This window comes from Salvelinus fontinalis, chromosome 14 (genome assembly GCF_029448725.1).
Source record: "Salvelinus fontinalis isolate EN_2023a chromosome 14, ASM2944872v1, whole genome shotgun sequence".
Taxonomy (NCBI): Eukaryota; Metazoa; Chordata; class Actinopteri; order Salmoniformes; family Salmonidae; genus Salvelinus; species Salvelinus fontinalis.
Window position 1 is genome coordinate 43,503,059 of NC_074678.1, and position 27,931 is coordinate 43,530,989.

The 27,931-nt window shown below is 40.0% G+C and overlaps 1 protein-coding gene across 2 annotated transcripts; it reads right to left on the minus strand.

Annotated features, from left to right (window-relative positions):
* On the minus strand, positions 1-27,608 carry LOC129810919 (low-density lipoprotein receptor-related protein 8-like). Of its 2 annotated transcripts, none has more exons than XM_055861914.1 (14): positions 27,345-27,608; positions 20,081-20,197; positions 18,761-19,132; positions 17,828-17,947; positions 17,404-17,529; positions 15,520-15,691; positions 15,164-15,379; positions 14,626-14,744; positions 9,735-9,874; positions 8,627-8,768; positions 8,372-8,497; positions 4,054-4,101; positions 2,796-2,953; positions 1-1,966 (listed from the first exon to the last, which is right to left on the minus strand). In XM_055861914.1, exons 1-14 carry the CDS (start codon positions 27,595-27,597, stop codon positions 1,934-1,936), a joined length of 2,142 nt encoding a protein of 713 aa, XP_055717889.1. In that variant the 5' UTR covers positions 27,598-27,608; the 3' UTR covers positions 1-1,933. The 2 variants fall into 2 exon arrangements, with proteins under 2 accessions (XP_055717889.1, XP_055717888.1); XM_055861913.1 differs by having other exon boundaries at positions 4,054-4,128; positions 27,345-27,604.
* Positions 27,609-27,931: the final 323 nt, after the last annotated feature.

Consider the following 27,931-nt stretch of genomic DNA (forward strand, 5'->3'; position numbering starts at 1 on the left):
TAGATTTCAGACATACTGTACTTTTTATTGTGGCAATGACAAGTTTTGCCTGACACCTCAAATAACAAAAAGCCTAATAATAAACTATTTGAAAGGACAGCAATAATTTACAATAATCAAACAAAAAGGCATAACATTGTTTGTCAATGAAGACATAGCAACTGATCTAAACAAGGCAGACCAGTGTGATTGACTCGATTACAGCGTTGAGTGAGTGCTCTACTTCAACGTCAGAGCCACCTTAGACATCCACCTTAGACACATCTCAACTACAGTTGATCCCAGAACACCAGATAAGAGTAGAGTGCATGTAACTAGGAGCAGAAAGTAAAACCCATGTCTCTTGAAATATGCTCATATTATGTAATGAACAAGACATTCTACACTCCACAAATTGTTAGGCTGGTTCATAGGTTTGCATAATACTGTATCAAATGGAGAGTGATTATTTACGTGTGTGAATCAATTATGTACTGTGCATTCGGAAAGTATTCAGACCCCTTGACTTTTACCACATTTTGTTACGTTACAGCCTTATTCTAAAATTGATCAAAGAAAAAAAAATCCACATCAATCTACACACAATAACCCAGGTTTAAAAACATTTTTTTGGTGCAAATGTATTAAAAAATAAATAACTGAAATTACTTATTTACATAAGTATTCAGACCTTTTGCTATGAGACTCGAGCTCAAGTGCATCCTGTTTCCATTGATCATCCTTGAGATGATACTGAGTAAAGGGTCTGAATATTTATGTAAATATGATATTTCAGTTGTTTTTTTAAAAATATACATTTGCAAAAATATCTAAAAACCTGTTTTTGCTTTGTCATTATGGGGTATTGTGTGTAGATTGATGGGGAAAAAACTATTTAATCAATTTTAGAAAAAGGCTGTAACGTAACAAAATGGAGAAAGTCAAGGGGTCTGAATACTTTCTGAATGCACTGTATATAAACATATACACTGAGTGTACAAAACATTGGTAACACCTGCTCTTTCCATGCCATAGACTGATCCCTTATTTATGTCACTTGTTAAATCTACTTCAATCCGTGTAGATGAACGGGAGGAGACAGGTTAAAGAATCATTTTCAAGTCTTGACATGGATTGTGTATGTGTGCCATTCAGAGGATGAAAGGGCAAGACAAAATACTCAAGTCCCTTTGAACTGGGTATGGTAGTAGGTGCAAGGCGCGCCGATTTGAGTGTCAAGAACTGCAACGCTGCTGAGTTTTTCACACTCAACAGTTTCCAGTGTGTATCAAGAATTGTCCATCACCCAAATGATATCCAGCCAACTTGCCACAACTGTGGGAAGCATTGGGGTCAACATGGGCCAGCATCACTGTGGAATGCTTTTGACACCTTGTAGAGTCCATGACCCGACGAAATATGGGGATTAGTTTGAACATACAGACTAGTCAACCGATTGCAAAAAGACATTCAGATCTTGTCACAATTCAAGTGTATCCATGAGGGGTACAGTATCTCACATATGCTGGACATCTGTAGCTAATCACTGCTATGCTTCAGAATCCCCAAGGCTGGGGTCAATTCCAATTAAACTCATCAAGTTAGAAAACGCAATGACTTGGAAAAATCCTCACAGAAAATCTTGTTCAAGTTGCTCAAGTAATTCTCAAGTCAATTGTTAAGTACATTTTTAGCCTTCACTGAAACTGAGGTGGACTTGATCCAGGCTTTAAAAATGGGCCACAACTCAAACGTCAACATTGAGGTTGAATTAGGCCCTGGGAGGACCACTGGTCATCATGGGGAAGTGCTGTAAGATGCCTGCTCTCTTCTTCTCACTCCCTTTTGCCAGATAACCTGATGAGACTCCAGGCTCCAGGGACTGCTGGGACCGGGAGGGGTGGGAGCACAGCTGGACAGCTGTGTCTCTTACACAAGTGACTTAAAACACTCACTAATGGTCCAAGTCCAGCTTAAGCAAAGTGTCCTGAGGAGAAGATGGCAGTTTAATAAGCAGAGATCACATTCACCACTTAAGCATTTTAACAGAGGGCAGTCTGTCAGGTGAGGCACGGTTATGAGACACCAGGGTCCATGGAGTCAATGAGTACGGATACATGCACACAATAATATCATTATTGTGAATAGTCTGATTCATATAATAGTTTGATTTAAAAGTTTACATGCTTTGCAAGAAGAACGATTTCCCTAATAATCCTGTTTACATGGACAAGTCTGAAAATCAGGCTACCTGATGGGACTTTGATAAATGCAGAAAATGGCCTATCAAAATAAACGTTCCACCACACAGACCATGTTATTTTTGTGAAGCATATTTGATTCCTAATTCGGACATATAACGTTTGTATGTGAAAACTCTTTCTAAGATGCATACTTTCAGTTTTTCCGAACTCACTTCACTCGCGCAAAAGAAGGAAGCTCATGCTGCTCGTGCTTGCACATGCGCAGATCAAATACACTGCTTTAACTCTGATTAAGGCTTTTACATGTCCTAATCATTTGAAAGATTGCTCAGAAAACCAGGTGTTTTAATCGCCGTATGCTTACACCGATTAAGATAAAAGTGTTTACATGACTAATGCCATAACTGGCATACTGGCATAATCAGTTAATATAAAATTATTAGTTTCCATATAAACATAGTCAATTACATTACATTAAATTAAATAATCCTTTATTTATTAAAGGAAATCCAACTTTATAAAGGAATTCATTTATCTTTCATTCTTATTGAGATCTATTATCCGTTTAACCTGGAATCCCACGGACTCGTCCTGTTCATTGGCAGGGCTTACCTTGACAGGACAAACCTCCATGCCCCTGGCTGGTGCCTGGATGAGGGGGTCCTGGGACTCCTTCAGAGAGAAGTCTTGGAGGTTGAGTGTCCTGGAGGGCCTGAACTCCTCCCTCCACCACCACAACACCATCCCCGCCAATAGCACACTCAGGACAACTGGGCAGAAAATATAGACTGGTTAGTTTTGCACTTTATTTTAAAGGTACACATACTTTATAGTTTCTAAGCATGTATATAATTAAGGTAATAAGTCATATTAGCCATATATTAGGCCTTAATTAAGTGTATTCTTATTCAAAGTCGTGTTAAAAGGCCAATCCCTAAAAAACCTAATTGTTAGTCGTAATAAAAGACACAGTATTTAAAGGCCCAGTGCAGTGAAAAACGTGATTTGTCTGTGTTTTATATACATTTCCACATGGAGTTTGGAATACTACTGTCAAATTATGATAACGCCCTTTTAATGTAAGAGCTGTTTGAAAAGATGGCCTGAAAGTTGTGCCTGTTTTGGTGGGATGGAGGTTTGGCCTGCCTGGTGGCATAACCCGGCCGACGCTGGGCCAGTTGTGCGCAGTCTCATGGGTCTCTTGGTCGCAGCTGGCTGCGATCAAACCCGGGTCTGTAGTGACGCCTCAAGCACTGCAATGCATTGCCTTAGAACGCTGCGCCCCTCAGGATTCCCCTTTCTGATCATTTTAACTTAAATCAATCACAGTAAGGTACTTAATTGTTATCCAGAAATGACTTGATCTTGAGATAAAAAAATGGTTGCACTGGACCTTTAAGAGCAAGTTAAACAAAAAACAGACTCTTAGTATGCTGTCTCAATGTGGAACTAACTAAGGCATAGTGCTTTATGATGTGTTCCCTATACTAAAGTGTTACCTTGCAGAAATATTGTCCAGAAAGGACCACATTGGACAGAAAGGGGCACACCTTATAGGACTAATAAGACATAATAAAGGCCTTAATGGCTACTTATATAGACACGTATAAACTACAAATTAGTGGCTATTATGTGTACCTTAAAATAAAGTGTTACCGTTTTTTTGCATATAAACCATAAGCTGCTATTTCTATAAACCGTAAGTACTGACACTTATACCCATATTTACATCAAATGGTCATCATTTGAGTCTTTCTTTACATCTGAGCAATATCATCTCTCCAGTACAGTTCCATAGATGACATGATATAAATAGACCATAAGGGATCTAAATGTAATGGATTCATTGCTAAATATACTACAAACCTACCTATGAGCGAAAGGATTCCAGCATAGGTTGTATCAGACAGCGCTGGGCCTGGAAGAGTGTGAGAAACGACTGTATCTATAAAAAAAAATGAAAACAATTCCGCAATCAAGTAATCACAAAGAATAACAAATGGAAAATGTTTCACCAACTGCAATTTTCAAAGGTTATGGGACATCAGTTTAAGGATGAGAATAGCTTTTGTATCGTTCATGTTTTTGCTATTGTTGCTAACCTCGCGTACGAGAGCCAATCGTAATACATGAAGTTGTACACACAACTGGCCGCATCAGTTGTGCTAAAAAGCTACTTTGCATTTTTTCCCTTCTTTTCTACTCTTTCGTAACGGACCTTTGCAGGTGGAAATGTGACATGTTATTATCGTAAAGGTTAACTACGTATTAGGTGTTGATATGGCCAGCTTCAGTCAGCTGATTCTAGCCATCCCGTCTGGTTAGTTCTAGTCGGACAGCTTAGTCTCCCATTCAGAGGACCCACACTTTTGTTAGTGTCTTATTGGTCAAGGTTACGCCAAATACTTACCACATCTCGTTCAGCCTATCAGTGGCTTTGATTCCCGGGACTTCAGTTTCAGTTAGTCTATGACCCCAGCATGCTGTGTGGTCAGAAATGTGCTTTCCCCATCCTGATGAGCACTTTCACAGTTTTCCCTCCTGCTGAACTTTCCTACTGTGGACAGAATCCCTGTATGTCTGATGTTTAATTGTGCGTGCATCTAAACGACCACATGTCAGTTATCACTGGAAATTATTCTCATTTATCTGAACCATCAGTGGTCAGATGTGTGTGATGTGTGCATCTTCTTCCATTAAACTCCCCTTAACCTGGACATCCGCCTCACCCTTGTTCTGACCGGACATTTTGTAGTGGTTGCTACTGGCCTTAAGCCAGCACCTAAGGTTTGTTATTATATTCATGGTCCTTTGAGTCTCTACAACCCTATCCCTATTTTTCAATAGGGATTTAACACCAGTAAACCGGGAGCTTAAGATCTCCAGACAAAGCTCCTTCCTAATTCCTCCCAAAAAGACAGGATCTAGGGAACAATAATATACCATTTCTATGCAAAAACACATTTCAACTATCTGACTTCACTTTCACATTAGACCAGCGATTACAACACTACCAGCCCACCTATTTATGCTACTAAACACAAAGTCAAGTCCCCATTAGAAAATGTCATTTTCATGGCGTATAACTTGCATTGTTGACCATCTTTTATCTTCGTCCCCAGGCTATTGCACACAGCGCATATACGCCTGGGATATCAAACACTCAAAGTTGGCCTTAGGTGGTCTGACCATAGAATTTTATGGGAGTGACCAACTGAGTAAAGTATTTGTCATCATTTAATTTTTGTGAATCACACGACGGTGAGGCTCTGTGCTTGTGGTGTTCGAGCGCAAATTCATCAGGGAACCCCTATAAATCAGAACACAAGTTGAGTGAGATAAAAAAATAAAAAACATATAAGGAGTTGACTTCAGCAGTGCATGGCCGGACAAACCAAGTCTTGTGCTCTGGGAAATAACATTTTAAAGGCCCATCTCTTGCCATTTTGCAGTATGCAAGCTAATTTCCTGCAATTCATTTTGTCATGGGGCAGAGAAATGTTTTCGTTGTTGCAGCTTTAAAGTCAATATCCTGCAATTATACACATGTTGCCATGAGGCGGAGAGAAATCTTTGCACTTTTAAAGCTTACATTACAGTGCATTTGAAAAAATATACAGTGCATTCGGAATGTATTCAGACCCCTTGACTTTTTTATTTTTTTTTTATTTTTATTTTACGTTACAGCCTTATTCTAAAATTGAGGGAAATGTTTTATTTAATCCATCTACACACAATACCCCACGATGACAAAGCGAAAACAGGTTTTTTACATAAGTATTCAGACCATTTGCTATGAGACTCGAAATTGAGTTCAGGTGCATCCTGTTTCAATTGATAATCCTTGAGATGTTTCTACAACTTGATTGGAGTCTACCAGTGGTAAATTCAATTGATTGGACATTATTTAGAAAAGGCACACACCTGTTTATATAAGGTCCCACAGTTGAGAAAAAAAAACAAGCCATGAGATCGAAGGAATTGTCCCTAGAGCGCTGACACAGGATTGTGTCGAGGCACAGATCTGGGGAAGGATACCAAAACATTTCTGCAGCATTGAAGGTCCCCAAGAACAAAGTTGCCTTTTTTCATTCTTAAATGGAAGAAGTTTGGAACCACCAAGACTCTTCCTAGAGCTGGCCGCCCAGCAAAACTGAGCAATCAAGGGAGAAGAGACTTGGTCAGGAAGGTGACCAAGAGCCCAATGGTCACTCTGAAAGAGCTCCAGAGTTCCTCTGTAGAGATGGGAGAACGTTCCAGAAGGACAACCATCTCAGCAGCACTCCACCAATCAGGCCTTTATGGTAGAGTGGCCAGATGGAAGCCTCGCTTTGGGTTTGCCAAAAGGCACCTAAAGACTCTCAAGACCATGAGAAACAAGATTCTCTGGTCTGATGAAACCAAGATTGTCACGTCTGGAGGAAACCTGGCACCATCCCTATGGTGAAGCATGGTGGTGGCAGCATCATGCTGTGGAGATGTTTTTCACTGGGAGACTAGTCAGGATCGAAGGAAAAACTAACAGAGCAAAGTACAGAGAGATCCTTGATGAAAACCAGCTCCAGAGCACTCAAGACTGGGGTGAAGGCTCACCTTCCAACAGGACAACAACCCTAAGCACACAGCCAAGACAAAGCAGGAGTGGCTTCGGGACAAGTCTTTAAATGTCTTTGAGTACCCAGCTAGAGCTCGGATTTGAACCCGATCAAACATCTCTGGAGACCTGAAAATAGCTGAGCAGCGACGCTCCCCATCCAACCTGACAGGGCTTGAGAGGATCTGCAGAGAAGAATGGGAGAAACTCCCCAAATATAGGTGTGCAAAGCATGTAGCGTTGTACCCAAGAAGACTCGAGGCTGTAATCGCTGCTAAAGGTGCTTCAACAAAGTACTAAGTAAAGGGTCTGAATACTTATGTAAATGCGATATTTCTGTTTAGAATTTTTAATACATTTGTAAACCTTTCTAAAAACCTGTTTTTGCTTTGTCATTATGGGGTATTGTGTATAGATTGATGAGGGGGAAAAAAACAATTTAATCCATTTTAGAATAAGGCTGTTGAGGGAAAGACGGCTCATAATAATGGCTGGAACGGATAAAATTGAATGGTGTTTGATACCATTCCACTCATTCCGCTCCAGCCATAACCACGAGGTGCCTCCAACCTCCTGTGATATATATATTTTTGAGGAATACAAGAAGTATTGAGTCGAAAAATTTATAATTATTGAAGTACTGTGGATACCAATATCCCTGTGAACCTCCCAGGCCCATTTTTCCCAGGGTTAACAACATAAATTGTAGATGGATAATATGACATTGTGTTGTATTGTATTACACACTTTAAAGTTATTCCACAGATCCCTTGGCCAAAATGTTTGACTCACAGGGAATTGATCAACAACGGCACTATCCATGGTGCTGAATCTCATGGTGCTAAATCTCCGCTAGAGACCATATTTGCTTATCGGTTTGTTTAGTGCAGTGTTTACACTAGTGTTAGTGTTTAGTGTTTACACTACGTACCCTCTAGTAAAATCAACACAATAACAGGGTTATCATAAAGTAAAATCAGCCACAACCATCCCAAATTCCCCTGATAGCCAGGCGCAATGGAAGAGCAAAGGGACCTCGGCTGAACAGTGCTCCAGACCTTCATTTATAAAAAATGTAATTTAAAAAACGTTATTTAACTAGGCAAGTCAGTTAAGAACAAATTCTTATTTACAATGACGGCCTACACCGGCCAAACCCGGACGATGCTGGGCCAAATGTGCCCCACCCTGTGGGACTCCCAATCACAGTCGGTTGTGATATAGCCTGGAATCAAACTAGGGTGTCTGTAGTGATGTCTCAACCACTGAGATGCAGTGCCTTAGCCCGCTGTGCTACTCGGGAGCCCTTAAAACTAGGCTACATCAATGAAATAGCGTGGTGACATTGCAACAAATACAACAAGAAAACAGTTTGATTCCTGTGTATATTTCTAAATTTACAGTGGTATAATTATATCAGATTTTTTTCACTGGTATTATATGCTTTTTAATAGCATTTCCAGTTTGAAAGGGAATCTCGGGATGCCTGGGAAGGGCTTGCAATTTTCCCGGGAATAAATATTTTTAGATTTTCCAGAAAATATGAATCCCTACTGTGTAATAACCACAATTCATTCCACTTTCACATACTCACCATCATCATCACCGCTACCCCCTTTTGGAGGAATGCAGGTGAAGCTGGGAGAGCTTGTTCCAGAGAAAAGGTCTGGCACACACTCATATAGACAAACTTCGCCGTTATTTCCACACATAGCAGGGCCTGGGAACATCAGTAAGATAACATCAGTCAGATAACATAGACTAATTTACACAAACTAAGGTTGAATCCAAACCTTTGTGTCTTGAGCACAATTATCAAAGTTGACTCGATGGTCTGACAGATGCATACCTTTTGGTTGAAGAACCGGGTGAATGAGAACCAAGCCGCCTGGGGAAGCGATATTGGGCAGGATGACTCTAAAGAGACTGCCATTGTGCTTGTCAGCACTACAGATGGAGTGGGTGTCCTGTTCACTCCAGTATACATGTCCCTGAGAGACGTGAGAGAGTAGTGAACATATGGCGACATCCAGAATACCACACTATAGAGTGTATGAAACAATGGAATAATTAATGAGGGCTGGAATCCAAACCAGAAACCATCTGCTCTTGATGCCATTTTATAATAATGGCGAGTATGTAAGGTGTACCATTTCCCCCCACTTTCAGTCTTCTGTGAAGACTTAGTGAACTTGTTCCAGAGAATCAACAATGCAATATTAGTTCAATGACATAAACTAGGATTTGAATACCAACCATTGTATATATTTTTTAAGTGTTTTGCATATTGCATGTTTAACTAGTCAGTTAAGAACAAATTCTTATTTACAATGACGGCCAACCCGGATGACGCTGGGCCAATTGTGCGGCGCCCTATGGGACTCTCAATCCCGGCCAGATGTGATACAGCCTGGATTTGAACCAGGGAATGTAGTGATGCCTCTAACACTGAGATGCAGCCCCTTAGACCCCTGTGCCACGTGGGAGCATATACTGGGTGAAGCTTGGTGACCCTGTCCAAGACAATAGGTCTGGCACACACTCAACAATGCAATATCAGTCAGGTCACAATGATTAAATTACACTAGGATTTGCATCCCAAACATTGTACTTTGGGCACCAAGCCGAGCCGATATTGGGCAGAATGACTAAAGAGGCTGCCACTGTGCTTCTCAGCAATATACATGTGTCCTGTTAGCTGTAGTAAACACATAGAAGAGAGAAGTGAGGGAACAGGCCACAGCAGAGTGTATGGAACAGTAGCTTCTATCAAACTTTTGTGTTTGTAACTTTACAGGGCTGGATTCTAAACCAGAAACATGCTCTATTGCAGTATGCCCTTGAGGTGTAAGCCACATTTGTACCATTTCCCCCCACTTCAGTCTTCAAAGACTAAAGGAAAGGAAACAGGGGAAGGTCTACAGAATAAGGCCTTAGTGTCATTTGGATGTCCGTACCTCAAACACTGCCAATCCGAAGGGCCTGTCCAGGTATCCATTGGACTCCACCACGGTCTTGCGATGCTGCCCGTCGAACCCGACCCTCGAGATGGTGCGCATCCCTGAGTCAACCCAGTACAGGAGTCGTCGAGGCATGTCTGTAGGAAAAACACACACTATTCAACTCTGACTTTTTAGTGGTACTATCTTATCAATTACATCACTGTTTTGTAATCAAAAACAGTTCTCTTTCAATTACTCGTTTCGATATCTCACAGCGGGATTCACCAGAATCTCTAGAAGCTCAAAGAACCAATCAGACATCTGTCGGGAGACAGAAAGGTCGAGCCTCTACCCTCATAAGGACACAAGGTCTCCTCAGCAAGACGTGATTCCTGTTTCCTGCTTAAGGGTTTACAGGTTTGCCACTTAGGTTACGCGGCCGAGCAGAGGATTTAGAGCTCTCCTCCTCTGTGTTTCGGGTAATAGACCGAAAGGAAAGTTTTTCACACTTTTTCTACCCTTTGTCTTCTGTTGTGGCTAGTGTCACACGGCTAGCTACGGAGACGTGGCTAGCTTCCACTGGCTAGCATTGTGCTACCTAGCTAAGCTCCTAGCCCACGAGCAATGCAACTCAAACATTTTTCAGGACTGAGAACATTTTAGGTTTGCTGAGTGCAAACTTGAATGTTGTGAAAATTCTGTGCAAAACTGAGGCTGTACCCGCTTTGAGTTAGCCACAGTAGCGAAAGTTAAAACTATTTGATCCTAATGTAGACCTACCAGAGTGGCCTACCATCAAAAACAATGGAGAAAATGCATCCTATAACATTTTAACATGGAAATAGCTGTTCTATCATTCAGCCTACAGTAGCAGCCAATGTGTGGTGTTCAATGTAGGCATACATTCCATGAGACTTTTGAAAAAAACATGCAGGGCTTGACATGGAAAAGGTTGTTGTGTTGTTTGATGCAAGAAACCACTTTACAATATAAAAATGCATTATTATTCCCATACCATTATTACAGAGAATCAATCAAATTATGCTACCCTCTGCCTATTGGCTACTTAGCTTATTCAAGCCTGTCTCTGAGTGCTGGGGTCAGTAGTGCTACTGCTGGGGTCAGTAGTATCCCTTAAACTACTGAGAGACCTCCAACGTTGGGTGTCTGCCCAACGTCTTTGTATACGACCTCACCTCAATCGAAAGATAAGGGTGACCTCAACATGTCTCTCGGCTCTGCGTCACCGGAAGAACCCCTTGATCTTCGTTCATGGCACTCCCCTAAGGGTAGTGTGAACGATGAAGGTGGTGACTGACACTTCAGAATTGCCCGGACGGACAATACGACTGTGATAGCATACATCAAGCCCAAGGGTGGCCCTTGCTCTCTGCGCTTACACAGCCTTATTCTGTGAAGAAGAACACACCTACTCTCACTACACACGGCTCATCCCTACATCTTGGTAGCCCCTCGATGGCCATGGAAGCTCTGGTTAGCGGAGATCATCCCCCTGCTTTACGACGAGCTTTGGCAATTGCCGTTATGCAGAGATCTTCTGACCCAAATGAACAGGGATTTTCCACCCTCACCCTGACACAGGGCCCGGCTCGTGAGAGGTTAAATCTGGATGCAACAGGCCTGCCTCTCAGAGTCAGAGACTATCCAGAGTGCCAGGGCCCCTTCTACACACTCACTGTATGGAAACAAGTAGTGACCAAAAACAAATCATTCCTTACCAATGCTCTGTATTCAAGGTTTTATGGTTTTTGCTGGACCTTTTTGGACAGGGCAATATTTTGAACAATATATTTTTTTGAAATATTTAACTTTCACACATTAACAAGTCCAATACAGCATTTGAAAGATAAACATCTTGTGAATCCAGCCAACATGTCCGATTTTTAAAATGTTTTACAGCGAAAACACCACGTATATTTATGTTAGCTCACCACCAAATACAAAAAAGGACAGACATTTTTCACAGCACAGGTAGCATGCACAAAACCAACCTAACTAACCAAGAACCAACCAAACTAACCAAGAAACAACTTCATCAGATGACAGTCTTATAACATGTTATTCAATAAATCTATGTTTTGTTCGAAAAATTTGCATATTTGAGCTATAAATCAGTTTTACATTGCAGCTACCATCACAGCTACCGTCAGAAATAGCACCGAAGCAGCCAGAGTAATTACAGACAGCAACGTCAAATACCTAAATACTCATCATAAAACATTTCTGAAAAATACATGGTGTACAGCAAATGAAAGACAGGCATCTTGTGATTCCAGCCAATATTTTTTCCCATTTCTTAAGTGTTTTACAGCGAAAACACAATATAGCATTATATTAGCTTACCACAATAGCCAGAAACACAAGCCATTCCCCAGCAGCAAAAGTTAGCGATCGTAACAAACCAGCAAAAGTTATATAATTTTTCACTAACCTTGATAAGCTTCATCAGATGACAGTCCTATAACATCAGGTTATACATACACTTATGTTTTGTTCGAAAATGTGCATATTTAGAGCTGAAATCAGTGGTTATCCATTGTGCTAATGTAGCATCTTTTTCCCACAACGTCCGGATATTTTTCTGACACTCACATATTCTGACCAAATAACTATTCATAAACATTACAAAAAAATACATGTTGTATAGGAAATGATAGATACACTAGTTCTTAATGCAATCGCCGTGTTAGAATTCTAAAAATAACTTCATTACGATATGCAGTTTACGTTATGGCGAGAGCGCGCCCAAAACCTGGCCGCAAACTACTAGTACACATGTACGACAGATATATACAATAACATCATAAAATGGGTCCTACTTTTGATGATCTTCCATCAGAATGTTGTACAAGGGGTCCTTTGTCCAGAACAATTGTTGTTTGGATTTAGAATGTCCTCTTCTCCAGTCAATTAGCACAGAAAGCTAGCAAAGTGGTGCGAAGCTCTCCTTCCTGAACATACGCAGACAAAGCAACACGCCTAACGTCCCGAAAAAATTTCAATAATCTAATAAAACTATATTGAAAAAACATACTTTACGATGATATTGTCACATGTATCAAATAAAATCAAAGCCGGAGATATTAGTCGTCTATAACGACAGCTTTACAGAAGGCAATACCAGGTCACTTCTCGTGCGTTCCAGAAAACAGGAAATTGGGGTCACGTCATGCCAAGAGCTTTTATTCGACCTCAGATCATGTTATACACTCCATTTCTTCTCTCACTGCCTGTCGACATCTAGTGGAAGACGTATGAAGTGCATGTATACTAATAAATATCAAGGACATTTATAGGCAGGCCCTAGAACAGAGCATCGATTTCAGATTTTCCACTTCCTGTCAGGAAGTTTGCTGCAAAAAGAGTTCTGTTTTACTCACAGATATAATTCAAACGGTTTTAGAAACTAGAGTGTTTTCTATTCAAAAGTAATAATAATATGCATATTGTACGAGCAAGAATTGAGTACGAGGCCGTTTGAAATGGGCACCTTTTATCCAGGCTACTCAATACTGCCCCTACAGCCCAAAGTGGTTAATCCATCAGAGTTACACCATCCAATTAAATACTTATTTGCAGGTTCCTTCTCAACAATGCAACAACAATAAGAAATAAGAAAAGATAAGAATACGAAAATAAAGTAAATGGCTCAGTAGAATAGAATAAACATTTTAGTATAATGCAGGAAGGCACAATTTATAATCCAAATCTATCGTATCCTATCGTTTTGACAATATCACAATATTATTTTTGCACAAGTTGGCTGTACCTGCACTAAAACACCAGTATTTTTCCTTAATAGCTTATTTTCCATCTTTTTAAATAGGGAGCCAATTTGTTTTCAGCACTTATTTCCATGACTGATCAAAACTCGTTTTCTCATGGCTCTCTTGTCCCTCTGTAGCAGACATATGGTGAGAAATATGTTTGGACAATGGAATCACAATAAAATAACAGTATTGAATCGCAATCCATATAGAATTGTGAGAATCGCAATACACATTATATCGGTACTTAAGTATCGTAATAATATCGTATCGTGAGGTCCCTGGTAATTCACAGCCCTAGTGAAAAGGGGACTAAATTGACCTTAACGTAGCTACTGATACGTAGACTCTCACCAAGTCACCTAACGCGTAACTGAGTGCCTATGGAACAGTCTTGAATTAGCATGGACTGTCAATGGCAACACGTTTTTTTCTTATGCGTTCACATGTCAGATGACATGTTCGTTCACACATACGATGACGTTCAGATGCGTTGTTGAACGCGTGAACGTGTCGACGTACGTGTAAATGCGGGAATAAATGACAACATATTTCTGCTAGAGTGGGAGCACAGTCCCAGTGATATGCAAATGTGATGCTGGATTTGCATTTGTAGTCTGTGATAGTCTGTAGTCCTTGCCACCTGCGTCGCGAGTCAGTTGTCAAACATCAATTAAATTTTGAGTCTGTATTGTCTTTTTCCGTCCCTAATGGATTTACGGAGCTCATAATTTCCTAACCCAGGTTCTCTGATATTATGAGTGAGATATCCCCTGCTTGCAAGAGAGCAAGGAATAAGAGGCATGCTCGAGAATGACCAGAGGGCGGGCGAGTGGCTCCTTATCAGGGGAGGAGCTCACCTCATTTGCCACTGGACTTGTCTGTCTCCGACAGATGTGTGTGATTGGTTCTTCAAGCTTCGATAGATTCTGGTGAATCCCACTGTGAGATATCTCACTCATAATTACAGATAACCTGGGTTACGAAAATAACCTTGAGTCTTTGTAAATCCCAAATTAAACTACATTTGGCCAACTAGTAAGCCAAACACTTACACTTCAAGAAATATAAAACCAGTTTGGTGTAATACACACGTATAGAAGAACAACCAAACATACCCAGAGAGATGGCGACTGGGTTCCATATGGCTGAGGTGATTAGTGGCAGCCTGCCTTCTCCATCCAGGCCAGCACGCTCAATCCTGGGGGAGCTGCCACCTTCTGCCCAGAACAAGAACCTGGGGAAACAGCTCTCCATGACTACATTGGATCTGGCTTTGACATCCACATCTCTCCTCTCCTCAAGACAGACTTTGAACCATCTAAATGAGTGTTTATCTAAACCCTACGAAACTCTGTGCAAGCTTGAGACTGAGCGCAAATTACAAAGGTCTACTAATTTATATTTTGGGTACAGTGAACTGATAGATTTCATTTTTTATTATAATTTTTTTAATAGGAGGCCATGTTTAAGATAGAAAATCCTTATTGAAATTGAGAATACATTTAAAAAATATATATTTCTTCATAGTAAAAACAAATATATATCTAATATTTAGAATTTTATTATGTAGTTGATTTGTTTTTAAAGCACAATGACCTGGGTGCATACAATAGGTCTCCACGACTAATATTGAGAACTTCCAATCCAGCCTACCCCAACAAGGGTTCCACAGCCACTCCAGTGGGCGTGGCCAGCCCTCCTATCAGGAGGCGTTGTGCAGAGACGTCCAGACGGGCCACATCGATGGAGTGAGTATCAGCGTTGGTCCAGTAGAGAAGCTCATGGATCCAGTCCACAGCCAGACCCAGGACAGCACCATGGCCTTTCAACAGCAGGACAGGCTCCAGGGGCTTCCCATCCATGGAGATCCTAAAGGGCACGCAGGACAGATCAAATATATGGGAACTAACATCTAGTACCATTTCACAGAGCAAAAGAACTGTGGTCAACATTCATATTAATATTAACAAGGGCCAGATTCAGAAAGTGTTTAACTCTGAGATGTGTACCTGTAGATGGAGCCTTGTCCTGGCCTTGCCCAGTAGACAGTGCGGTTTGCAGTCAGGGCAGCCATAGGCCCTGGTCCCAGTAAGTGAGCAGCCATCTCCCTGTACTCCATACCGGCAGTGTTGACCCGGCGCACCCCCTCAGAACTACTCAACACCAGCTGAGCCACATCTCCTGCGAGTACATTCAAATCAGTCCCAGACACTCAGGACTAACAATAATACATCAACAAGCACAATGACGGAATGGGCAATAGTGATGAAAGTAAACAGATATGCACATCAAACGAAAAAACGTATCCTGCTCTTTCCAATATCACTTTTGTTTATTAGCTTAATTAATAACCCTTTACACTTGTACCCATATACGGTAGGGATAGGACAAATTGAAAATTTGAATTTCCAATGTCACACCTTCAATAATGCAAGGCCTAGGTTAGGATACTCTACACACAACAGACTGAAGAATGAACGCACACTGCCATCATTAGCGAAGAGAAAGAGGGGTGTAATCATTAGCCCAAACAGAATGTTTAGCAACAATATTTATATTGGACAAATTCAGATAGGTCCCTCCCTAAAATTATTTGTGCCCTGGTCCATAAGAGCTCTTTGTCACTTCCCACGAGCCGGGTTGTGACAAAACTTCACACTCATTCTTATGTTTAATACATGTATCGTATAGTATGTGTGTGGCAGGCTTACAATGAAGGCAAAAAACAACATTTGAGAGTGCGCCGACCCTGGTGCTAGATGGGGTAAGCAGCTGGAGGTTGAATGTTTGAAGGGGTACGGGACTATAAAACGTTTGGGAACCACTGCACTAGAGCAATGAAAAGCTCCATCATTAATTACTCTGATGATCACAACAGCAAAAAAGCCGTTTGCTCAAGCCCTCTGTCCCGAACACATTCAGAAGGTCAGGTATGTGTTGAGATACTTGTAAGGCATCGACATTCATATAATGTCCAGTAAATAAGCTGTGAAGTGGTGCAAATTCCACACATTGGGCAGTAGGGATGGCAACATTGCCATCTGTCTAAAGTAAATTTGACGACGTCATAATGATGATGACAAAGTTGCTTCCTACAAATGATCTGCCTACTTTAGCAACATCATCGGATTACCAAGACACTGTAAGTGTAATTTACACAAAGCAATCAGCAGCCCCCGTTATGACTGGGCACGGCTCGACTTTCGGGAGTCACTACAGCTGAGACGTCTTTAGAACGTTCATAACAATGGCGGGATGCGGCCGAGTGACGAAGGTGCAACCTTCCCATGAATACATTTGGATTTGAATACTGGCTGTAAATATGTAATTATTCTTCCTATTCACTAGATTAGAGCAACAGAAAGCTCTATCATTAATTAATTACTCTGATGATCACAAAAATAAATGCTGTTCCCTCAAAACACTCCTTGTTCAAGCCTCTATCCCGCACACATTTAGAAGGTCAGGTTTGTGTTGAGATACTTGAAGTAAATCATTGACATTCATAGAAAATCCTGTTACGTAAAGCCAGCTGTCAAGTGGTGCAAATTTCCCCACCTTGGGCAGGTGGGTTGATAAAGAATTGCGCTGGCTTACATTGTGACAGGAAAATATTAGAACATCTAAATGTAACTAAATCCTGGTGAAAAAAAGCATACCATTGTGCGTGTGTATGTGTGGGTGTACTCTGTTATTCATATTCTTACAATACATTTTACAACAAAAACAGTGCCATTTTGTAAAAAATTAAATCTGCCCTACTATCTCAGGACATAAAGTAGTCACGTCAATCATATCAGTGTGAACAAAATTCCAAACACTGTGAGCAAACATATGCTATCAGTAACTTGCTGTATTTTGCAGCTCACTCATTCAGTAGAATTTGCCCTCACCTTTAGCCTTACACTCCCCTGTCCTTGGGCTCATCAGGTAGCCCTCATGGCAGTCGCAGGAGAATGTCCCGTTGACATGTACACATAGCTGATTGCAGACGTCAGAGTCGAGACACATGTCAATTTCTGAGAAAAAAAGGGTATTTCTTCATTATTTCAAGAGGATATTTCAGACTGGAAAACATTCACTTTCATTGTGTTTCATTTGTGTTCTGTCACATACTCTGAATTGGAATCTACCAGAAGTTTACTTTGAGTCATCAAATCAACCAATTATCACAGATTCATTGTAGTGTGCTGGTGTGACCAAAGACTTGGGCTATTAGTTTTCCTGACCACATGACCTGGGACCGACTGTTGGTCTAGCATTACATGGTCCATACAAATCTGGGCCCTATCAATGTCTCTCAAAGAGGCCACTCACCCTCACACTGGGAGTCATGCAACAGCCTCATACCAGCAGGGCAGTCACAGAGGAAGCCCATCGGCTGGTCCACACACAGGTGAGAACAGCCACCATTGTTCACCAGACACTCATTCTGATCTACACAGAGAGAGATACAGGGTCAGTGACAGGGAAGAGTGAATACAGGACCAAAACAGTTCAATGGAACATTGAATAATCATTCTGTAGCATAGTCGCAAACAAGTTGGAGAACATTTGCCCATTGTCATTTCTTAAGTAATGTGCCTGCATCATTCAAATTGGTCAACCAATACTGTCTGCCTTTAAATGTCAATATTTTAGCCAAACATGGTGCACCATGTACCATGCCAAACAAAACAGAAGCATAGACACAAAGATATCATTGTGATAAGGGACATTACCTATCCAAACAATGTGACACTATATAGGCTATCAGGCAATTATTACAGGATGTGAGACAAAGCTAGTTTTAGTGCACAGATCCAAAATATATTATATAAAATTCCAGAATGTTTTGCCAGTTTCTTGGAGCAATATTAAGCCTACTCCTGGACGAAAAAGCATGCTCAGTAGAAAATTGAAAGTGCTTTTCAGTCGAGTGCTAGACTTATTAGTCTGTGTCCGGAACATTGATATTCTAGTTATAGAATATCAATAGCATTACATTTTTAGGGCCAATACATTTTTCAATATTGTTGAATTCTGTTTGGATTCTGTCTGCATCACAGAGTTTATAGGGCCCTAAAGTAGGCTACAACTTGAGAAGTTAAGTTATTTTGCCATCTGCTGGTCTATAAAGATGAGAGCAGCAGTGCATGGTTGTGTTCAAATTAGACAAGTCTAAGTGGTCTGCGTTTCAGTCCATATTCTTCCATTTTCTGCTTAAAGATCTAGATGCAATGTTAAAAAGCGACAAAAGTTATATCTCACCACAGTCATCCTCATCCCTCGCGTCAGCACAGTCAGGCGAGTGGTCACATCTCCAGGAGTAAGGAATACACTGGCCGTCCCCACAACTGAACTCAGAGATTGAGCAGGTGTGAGGGGCAGGGTGCTGGCCGGAGGGACATGCGTTAGCGCCCTCGTCCTGCCCGTCAGGGCAATCGGGCCGTCCGTCGCACAGCTTGGCCCTGGCAACGCAGCTCCCTGTCCTCTCACAGAGGAAGAAGTCGGCTGTACAGTTCTGACAGGAGGCTTCGTCACTGCCGTCGCCACAGTCGTCAGTGCCATCACAGCGGAAGCGGAGGGATACACATCGGCTACTGCTGCAGGCAAACTCATCCTTCTTACATTTGCGCAAAACTTGGAAAGATGAGAGCCCATAGAGAGGAATTAGTGGTCACGTACGTTGAATAAAGGGGTATAATTCCTAAGCTTTTAAATGCAAAGTTTGCACCTATTATTATTATAACCTATTATTATAGAAAACTAGGATAGAATGAACCTTAAAAATGTCCTAAAGGGGGAAATTGTCTAAGAAAAAAAGACTGTACATTACACAATCAATAACATAAGGCATACATTGTACGTTACCCGTGTCATACATATTCTACACGTCTCGTACAACCACATACATATTGTACACTGCCCTTACACATTCGGTCATTGGTGTACTAACACAGCTCAGCTTTACTTATTGCTGTTTAGGTCTTTTTATTCTGTAAACCTGGATTTGCTGGTTACTGTTATGCTTTAATCCCTCTGGAATTTAAAGGGGAAATCTGCAGTTGCTTCATCCATTGTTGGACTTCTGAATTAAAGAAATGTACCCATTGGTTAATGAAAAATATAACTTAAATGCCTCCTGAGCTTTGTTCAACTGTCGTACCCCAAAATATAAGCTAGTTTCACTCCAATGTTTGTAAACAAAGTAAATGTAAACAAACCCTACATAGCCTCAAAACATGGTTAAAACACTATATTTTAAATCCTGGATGGTCAGTGCTTGCATCCATAGAATTTGAAAGTGGTTACATTTCTCCAGCCCTATCCCTCAACATTTTACAGAAACGGGTGGGGAGTTAACTTTGTTATTGTTTCAACTGCTGATTGCCACTTTAAGCAAAGTTTGCATTCGTGCAAAGGCTTAGTGAATGTGGCCCATTGTGTTTAAGATTATGAAAGAGGCTGTGAGGAAATCGTCTGGATAAAGAAATGTGCACTTCACACACTGACGTTCAGAGCAATTTGTTCCATGTGTTACTTGAGCCCAACACACATGGCAGGTATCATCTTTCCCATAGCTCTTACCACAGGTGTCTTCTAACTCGTCAGAGCCGTCACGGCAGTCCGGAGTGCCGTCACAGAGAGCACTCTGGGCAACGCAGCCTCCATCTTTACACAGTAAACCTGGGCAGGTCTGCTCCCCTGAAACACAGCCGAAATGAAATTCTCTTTTCACAAATGACAATTGTTATATGCAATTAATCCCTTATATCAATAAATGTTATGTACATGTGATCTGGATCATATGCATAGTGCACTGTAGCAAAAACAGCATTTCTTATTGGACAAGTTCAAGCAGTCTCTCCCCGTTTGATAGTTTTCTTATATTTGGTGTCTAGTGAACACAACCCAGAGTACACAATGATAACACGGATGTACATACGTACAGTATGCTCAAACAGATCCAATTTCACAACTGATATGGCCAAGTATGAAAATCAGCTAACTCAAAGACTTTGGACTCTGACATCCCTGCTACTGGATACTCTCAAGTTAGTACAGGTACATCCCTCTGTACTGGGGAATTCAGCCTCTCTACGATCCACTGGACTTTGACCTGGGAAAACCCCCTCCACTGTCACTCACTGCAGCGGAGTTCATCACTGCCATCCTCACAGTCTCTGTCACACACCCAGAGGCTGGGGATGCACCTCCCGTTCCTGCACTTGAACTGGGACTGTTCACAGGTCGGCAGGGTGTTCCCTATAATGCCTACAAATGGAGAGATGCATTTGGAATTTTCTTATAAACTACCTTTAGCGATTATTGATTACGGTATCTTCTTTCCGGAGACTTCTTTCCCGACGCTTGCTCTAAATGTTAACATGCATCGCTTGCGATACGGTTTTGGAAACATAAAGGCCAGATCTTTAATATCAGCAATAAATAATAAAAAATAATAAGTAAATGTTAAATTACTACACACCTTTGTAGGGTTAGGATTAGTGTTCCCACATGGCCATATTACAGTGCTTGTTTAGGGAAAACAGCTGTGCAGCTGACCACCTGTGCTAATTAGCGTGCTCCGAACCCCTGTATTTAAGCGTCACTGGGGAGGAAGTGTAGTTCGCAGACTGGAGGTACACACTGCATTATGGATCTGTGCAAATCTGCTACATTAAGTATAGCTTTTTTATTTGAAATATTATTCCTCGCTGACATCAAAGACACGGGACATGTTTTGAAACCAGTTTCGCATGCGATGATTATTGACCTTTCTAAACGTTAAAACAGTGTCTTAAAATTAAAACTTCTTCAGCAATTGTTGAGAGGGTGAGTTTATGGTTGTGTGGGGGTAAGGGCTGAATGTGTGTGGGTGTATGTGTGTATCCCACAACTGTTGCGAAGGAAGAAGTGAAAGATGTTAGGGACTATAGAGGATGATCCACAGCAATATGTAATAAAAATCGAGGTGAGGGCGATGGAAATGCATTTGGCAATGGATCTGCTTCGGTTCGGTGGATGGCGCTGTGTGCTCTTTTCGAAGGATGGATCCCAGTCGGTCCGGGGCTGTGGGATGCGGGGGGTCGGGGGTGGTCTGCCGGGCATTGGGATGACAACCCAACTCGAGATGGGGGCTTTTGGCGGGTGGAATAGTGGGGACCAATTGGAGGTTTGCTTAGTGGAGATGCAAATGTCATGGTATAACTATATAGACACTCAATCATTATGTTACTTTTAATAGGACGTTTACAAACATATATTTTGATAAAAATAATTGAAAGGTGTGTCTCATTATGGTAAGTGGTGAAATAAGTATAGCCAGTTACAATTGTAATGGCTTTGCAGATAATAAGAAAAGACGATCAGTATTTACCTGGCTAAAAGAGAAGGATTATAATATCTATTGTTTACAGGAAACCCATTCGACAGTTTTAGATGAAGTTTTGTGGAAAAAGAACTGGGGGGGCGAAATATATTTCTCTCATGGGCAAAGAAATTCAAAAGGGGTGCTGGTTTTAATTAACAATAACTTTGATCCAAATGTGCAACTTGTCCAAACAGATCCTCAAGGTAGATGGATTATTTTAAATATGTTATTGGACAATAAACATATATGGCTTATTAACCTATATGGTCCAAATAATGATGATCCAAGCTTCTTTGACAATATATATAAGAATGTATCAACTCTACAAGCAGCACTAGACTCTATTATTATAGTGGGAGATTTTAATACGGTCTTAAATACCTCTATGGACCGGAAAGGAAATCACACTACAAACTATCACCCTCGGGCACTTAAGGAAATCAGGAATGTCATGGATATATTGGAATTAGTGGATATATGGAGACTTAAATACCCTGACCTAGTGAGATATACATGGCGGAGGTTTAATCAAGGTAGTCACCTTGACTACTTTCTTATATCATTTTCTCTGGCACCAAAAGTTAAAAAGTGTTTGATAGGGGACAGAATGCGGTCGGACCATCACATAATTGGCATATATATTACTCTTACAGAATTTCCACGTGGGCGAGGATATTGGAAATTTAATCAAAGCCTACTAGATGATAAATTGTTTAGAACTAGGACAGAAGAATTTATAACTGACTTTTTTAGACATAACATAGGTACAGCAGATCCCCATATTGTATGGGACACTTTTAAGTGTGCCTTTAGAGGCCATGCAATTCAGTACTCATCTATAAAACAAAAGCAATTTAGATCAAAAGAGTCCATATTAACAAAGGAAATTGAAGGACTAACAGTACAGTTAGATAACAATAAAAACGGTACCATAGAGGCACAGAATAAGTTAGAGGAAAAACAAAAAGAAATGGAGGAACTTATTCAAGAAAGATCCAGTGTAATATATTATAAAAATAAAGCGAACTGGATGGAATATGGGGAAAAATGCACCAAATTCTTTTTCAATCTTCAATATAGAAATGCTACCAAAAAAAACCATATTAAAACTTGTTACAAATGATGGAGTCACGCATGATTCACCAAATGATATTTTGAAAGAGGAAGTAAAGTACTTTAAGAATATGTTTTCGTTTCAGACTCCTCCATCTCCACTAACTGAAACTAATTGTATGGATTTTTTTCCTAATAATAATGTAAACTTAACATCTGTACATAAAGACTCATGTGAAGGCCTAATTACAGAGGAGGAACTACTTGATGCAATTGGGGCCTTTAAGGATGGGAAAACTCCAGGACTGGATGGCATACCAGTGGAAGTATATAAAAAAAAATTGATATACTCAAAGGACCATTATTAGCTTGTTTTAACCACTCCTATATAAATGATAGATTATCAGACACGCAACAAGAAGGTGTGATATCATTATTACTGAAACAGGACCCAAGTGGTATATATAAAGATCCAGTCCATTTAAAAAAATGGAGACCTCTTACACTTCAGTGTTGTGATGCAAAAATCCTAGCAAAATGCTTGGCGCATAGAATAAAAAAAGTTTTGTCAGATATTATTCATCCTAATCAGACAGGTTTTTTACATGGACGATACATTGGAGATAATATAAGGCTGGAAACAATAGAACACTATGAAATATCGGGGACACCAGGCCTGGTTTTCATAGCTGATTTTGAAAAGGCTTTTGATAAAGTACGACTGGAGTTTATATATAAATGCCTAGAATATTTCAATTTTGGGGAATCTCTTATAAAATGGGTTAAAATTATGTATAGTAACCCTAGGTGTAAAATAGTAAATAATGGCTACATCTCAGAAAGTTTTAAACTATCTAGAGGAGTAAAACAAGGTTGTTCACTATCGGCTTATCTATTTATTATTGCCATCGAAATGTTAGCTGTTAAAATTAGATCAAACATTAATGTTAAGGGATTAGAAATCCAGGGCCTAAAAACGAAGGTGTCATTGTACGCTGATGATTCATGTTCTTTTAAAACCACAACTAGAGTCTCTCCACGGCCTCTTAGAGGATCTAGATACATTTGCTATCCTCTCTGGATTAAAACCAAATTATGATAAATGTACGATATTACGTATTGGATCACTAAAAAACACACATTTTACATTGCCATGTAGTTTACCAATTAAATGGTCTGACGGAGATGTGGACATACTCGGTATACAAATCCCAAAAGAAAGAAATGATCTGACTCCAATAAATTTTTATAGAAAGTTAGCAAAAATAGATAAGATCTTGCTACCATGGAAAGGAAAATACCTGTCTATTTGTGGGAAAATCACCCTGATTAACTCTTTAATCATATCACAGTTTACCTATTTGCTTATGGTTTTGCCTACACCTAGTGACCTGCTTTTTAAATTATATGAACAAAAAATATTCAATTTTATTTGGAACGGCAAGCCAGATAAAATTAAAAGGGCCTATATATATAACGAATATGAATTCGGAGGGCAGAAATTATTAAATATTAAAGCATTAGACCTCTCACTAAAGGCATCAGTCATACAAAAGTTATACTTAAATCCAAACTGGTTCTCTAGTAGATTGGTACGAATGTCTCATCCTATGTTCAAGAAGGGCCTTTTTCCCTTTATTCAGATTACACCTGCTCACTTTCGGTTGTTTGAAAAGGAAATAATCTCCAAAATATCTTTATTTTTTAAACAAGCCTTAGAAAGTTGGTTGCAATTTCAGTTTAATCCACCTGAAAGGACAGAACAAATAGTACAACAAATATTGTGGTTAAATTCAAATATAGTAATTGATAAAAAAAACTGTATATATCGAAGAAATGTTTAAAAAAGGTATAATTTTTGTGAATGATATCATAAATAGGACTGGTGGAGTAATGTCACACATGCAGCTAACACAGACATATGGAAATGTCTGCTCTACCCAAAATTACAACCAATTAATTGCAGCATTACCACAAAATTGGAAGAGGCAAATAGAAGGGGAAAAAAGTAAGGAACTTGTATGTCGGCTCTATATTAAAGAACATAAATGGTTAAAGAAAAGTGTGATAAATAAAAACATATACCAATTTAATTTAAGGACCAAAAAACTGACAGCTGTGCCATATAAATTGCAAAATAGTTGGGAAGAGATTTTCGATGTACCCATTCCATGGCACATGGTTTATGAATTGATACGCAAAACAACGCCGGATTCAAAACTTAGAATTTTTTAATTTAAATTATTGTACAAAATTCTTGCAACTAATAGAATGTTATATATATGGGGGATACAATCTTCCCAGCTCTGCAGATTCTGCTGTGAGGAGGCAGAGTCATTAGATCATTTATTTTGGTATTGTCCGTATGTAGCTCGTTTTTGGTCACAGGTCCAGGAATGGTTGAAGAATTGCAACATTTGCGTAGAACTAACGCTACAGATAGCAATACTGGGGGATTTGAAAAGTCATAGTCAATCAATCAATAATATAATAATTATTTTAGCAAAAATGTTTATTTTTAATTTACAATCCGTGGAAGCTATGAGAATAGGAAGATTCAAATCTTTTGTGAAGCATCACAGCACAGTTGAAAAATATATGGCAAATAAAAATCCGAAATGGATGATGTTGGAAGATAGATGGGAAGGGTTGAGTGGAGCTGAAGGGTGGGACTAATAACAAGATAAACAATGTAGGGCATACGGGATCTGTGAAATGTGTATAGGTGCGGAGCTTTTGTGAAATAGCACAGTTACAAGTGGAAATCAAACTGGATGGACAACAGAAATATAGGAAGGACTAAGAACAAACAAGAGAGAACTATTATAAAGTAGACTGTGTCTGTAAAATGTGTATAAGATGTATAAATTGAAGGTAAAAACAGAAATGTTTATCAGTTTACTCCAATTGGGGGATCGGTGGTAGGGTTTGCGGGGAATAATAATAAAGGTATACTCTTTAAAAAAGTATGTATGTCTATATAGGTATGTATATGTGTATATGTATGCATACGTGTATGGATATATATATTTACCCCAAAAAATATGGGGGATTGGAAATGATGCAGACAATTACATTGGAAGCAACATTCTTTCCGCAATATTAAGCTGATCCACCCCTAAAAAAAAAATTTTTTTTAAATAAAAAAATCTTCAGGACTGGTGGATCCTCTGCGGGACAGTTGAACTAACGTAGGCTAATGTGATTAGCATGAGGTTGTAAGTAACAAGAACATTTCCCAGGACATTGACATATCTGATATTGGCAGAAAGCTTCAATTCTTGTTAATCTAACCGCACTGTCCAAATTACAGTAGCTATTACAGTGAAAGAATACCATGCTTTTGTATGAGGAGAGTGCACAGTTTTGAACATGAACATTTATTAATAAACATAAGGCACATTTGGGCGGTCTTGATGTAACGGATGTGAAATGGCTATCTAGTTAGCGGTGGTGCGCGCTAATAGCCTTTCAATTGGTGACGTCACTTGCTCTGAGACCTTGAAGTAGTGGTTTCCCTTGCTCTGCAAGGGCCGCGGCTTTTGTGGAGCGATGGGTAACGATGCTTCGTGGGTGACTTGTGTGCAGAGGGTCCCTGGTTCGCGCCCGGGTCGGGGCGAGGGGACGGACTAAAGTTATACTGTTACATTGACACAACATTTTGAACAGAAATGCAATGGTTCATTGGATCCGACTAAAACTTTTCACATACACTGCTGTCATCTAGTAGCCAATATCTAAATTGCACCTGGCCTGGAATAATACATTATGGACTTTATCTTGCATTTCAAAGATGATGGTACACAAAAATATTTAAAAAACGGTAGTTTTTTTCTTTGTATTATCTTTTACCAGATCTAATGTGCTATATTCTCCTACATTCCTTTCACATTTTCACAAACGTCTGAGTGTTTCCTTTCAAATGGTACCAAGAAAATGCATATCCTTGCTACAGGCAGTTAGATTTGGATATGTCATTTTAGAAGAAAATTGGGGGAAAAGGGGCCGATCCTTAAGAGTTTTTTTTATTGTAGTTCACACGGCGACAGCCTTGGGCGAAGCTAACTGCTGAAAACCCATCATAGAGAAGGTTTTTCGAGAGCTTTGGCTATACCCACTCTACAGCAAGAGAGATGTGAAAAGAGTCTACAGAAACTTTGAATTACTTACTTCGATTTGGGGTAGTCCCAAAGGTGCAGTAGTAAGTCAATAGACATTTTAAAGTAAGTATTTTCATAACATGCGCTATCAAGTGCAGATATGTAAGAAATGTGAGCTACACGTCATAAAACAGCTGCGAATCAGGCGATGAAAATATTGTGCATCTCTTTACACAAACCGAGGAAACATTACACGCGCCCCCAACGGCAAAATTACAAATACCAATAAAACATGTGCAACTGGTAACTGCCAAGTTTATCTTACCCCAAATATGATGTAAGGTTAGCAACTGAGTAAGAAGAAGTATTCTACTGAAATATCCCATGCTCTGTCCTTCGTTGTCTGCAGGCAGAGGCGCATGGAAATGACGTAATGTTGCGTTAGTTAATAAGACGAGCAGCGTTAAAAACGGTTGTGTTGCGATGTGTTCGAAATCTGAACTGAACACGTCTGTGAACCTAAAGCCTTTCTTGGTGTTGAGTCGCATGCAGTGACGTAAATAGCTTGCCACTGCCATGCATTGCCGAAAGTAGCCAGCCTAGATATAATGGTGCCAGGACCTGCTTCAGGGGGAATAACGCAGTTTATGAAACTGTCCTTGACACAAATCTGTTTTTTTCCCACGTTATGTTCTCAGTTTCATTTTCCCTGGTTTTAAAATAGTTGTTAATAGAGAAACAACGCAATTTGAGGTTCTGAGTCCATGTCAATGCTTAAATCATATCAGAAGAAAAACATGTTGAGGTCTGGAAGACAACAAACACATTTTGACTTGAGTGTTATTCCCCTTTAATTGCGCATTTGCCACTTTAAATGCGCATCTAGTGAGTGAGGACAGTGCAGGTTATGTG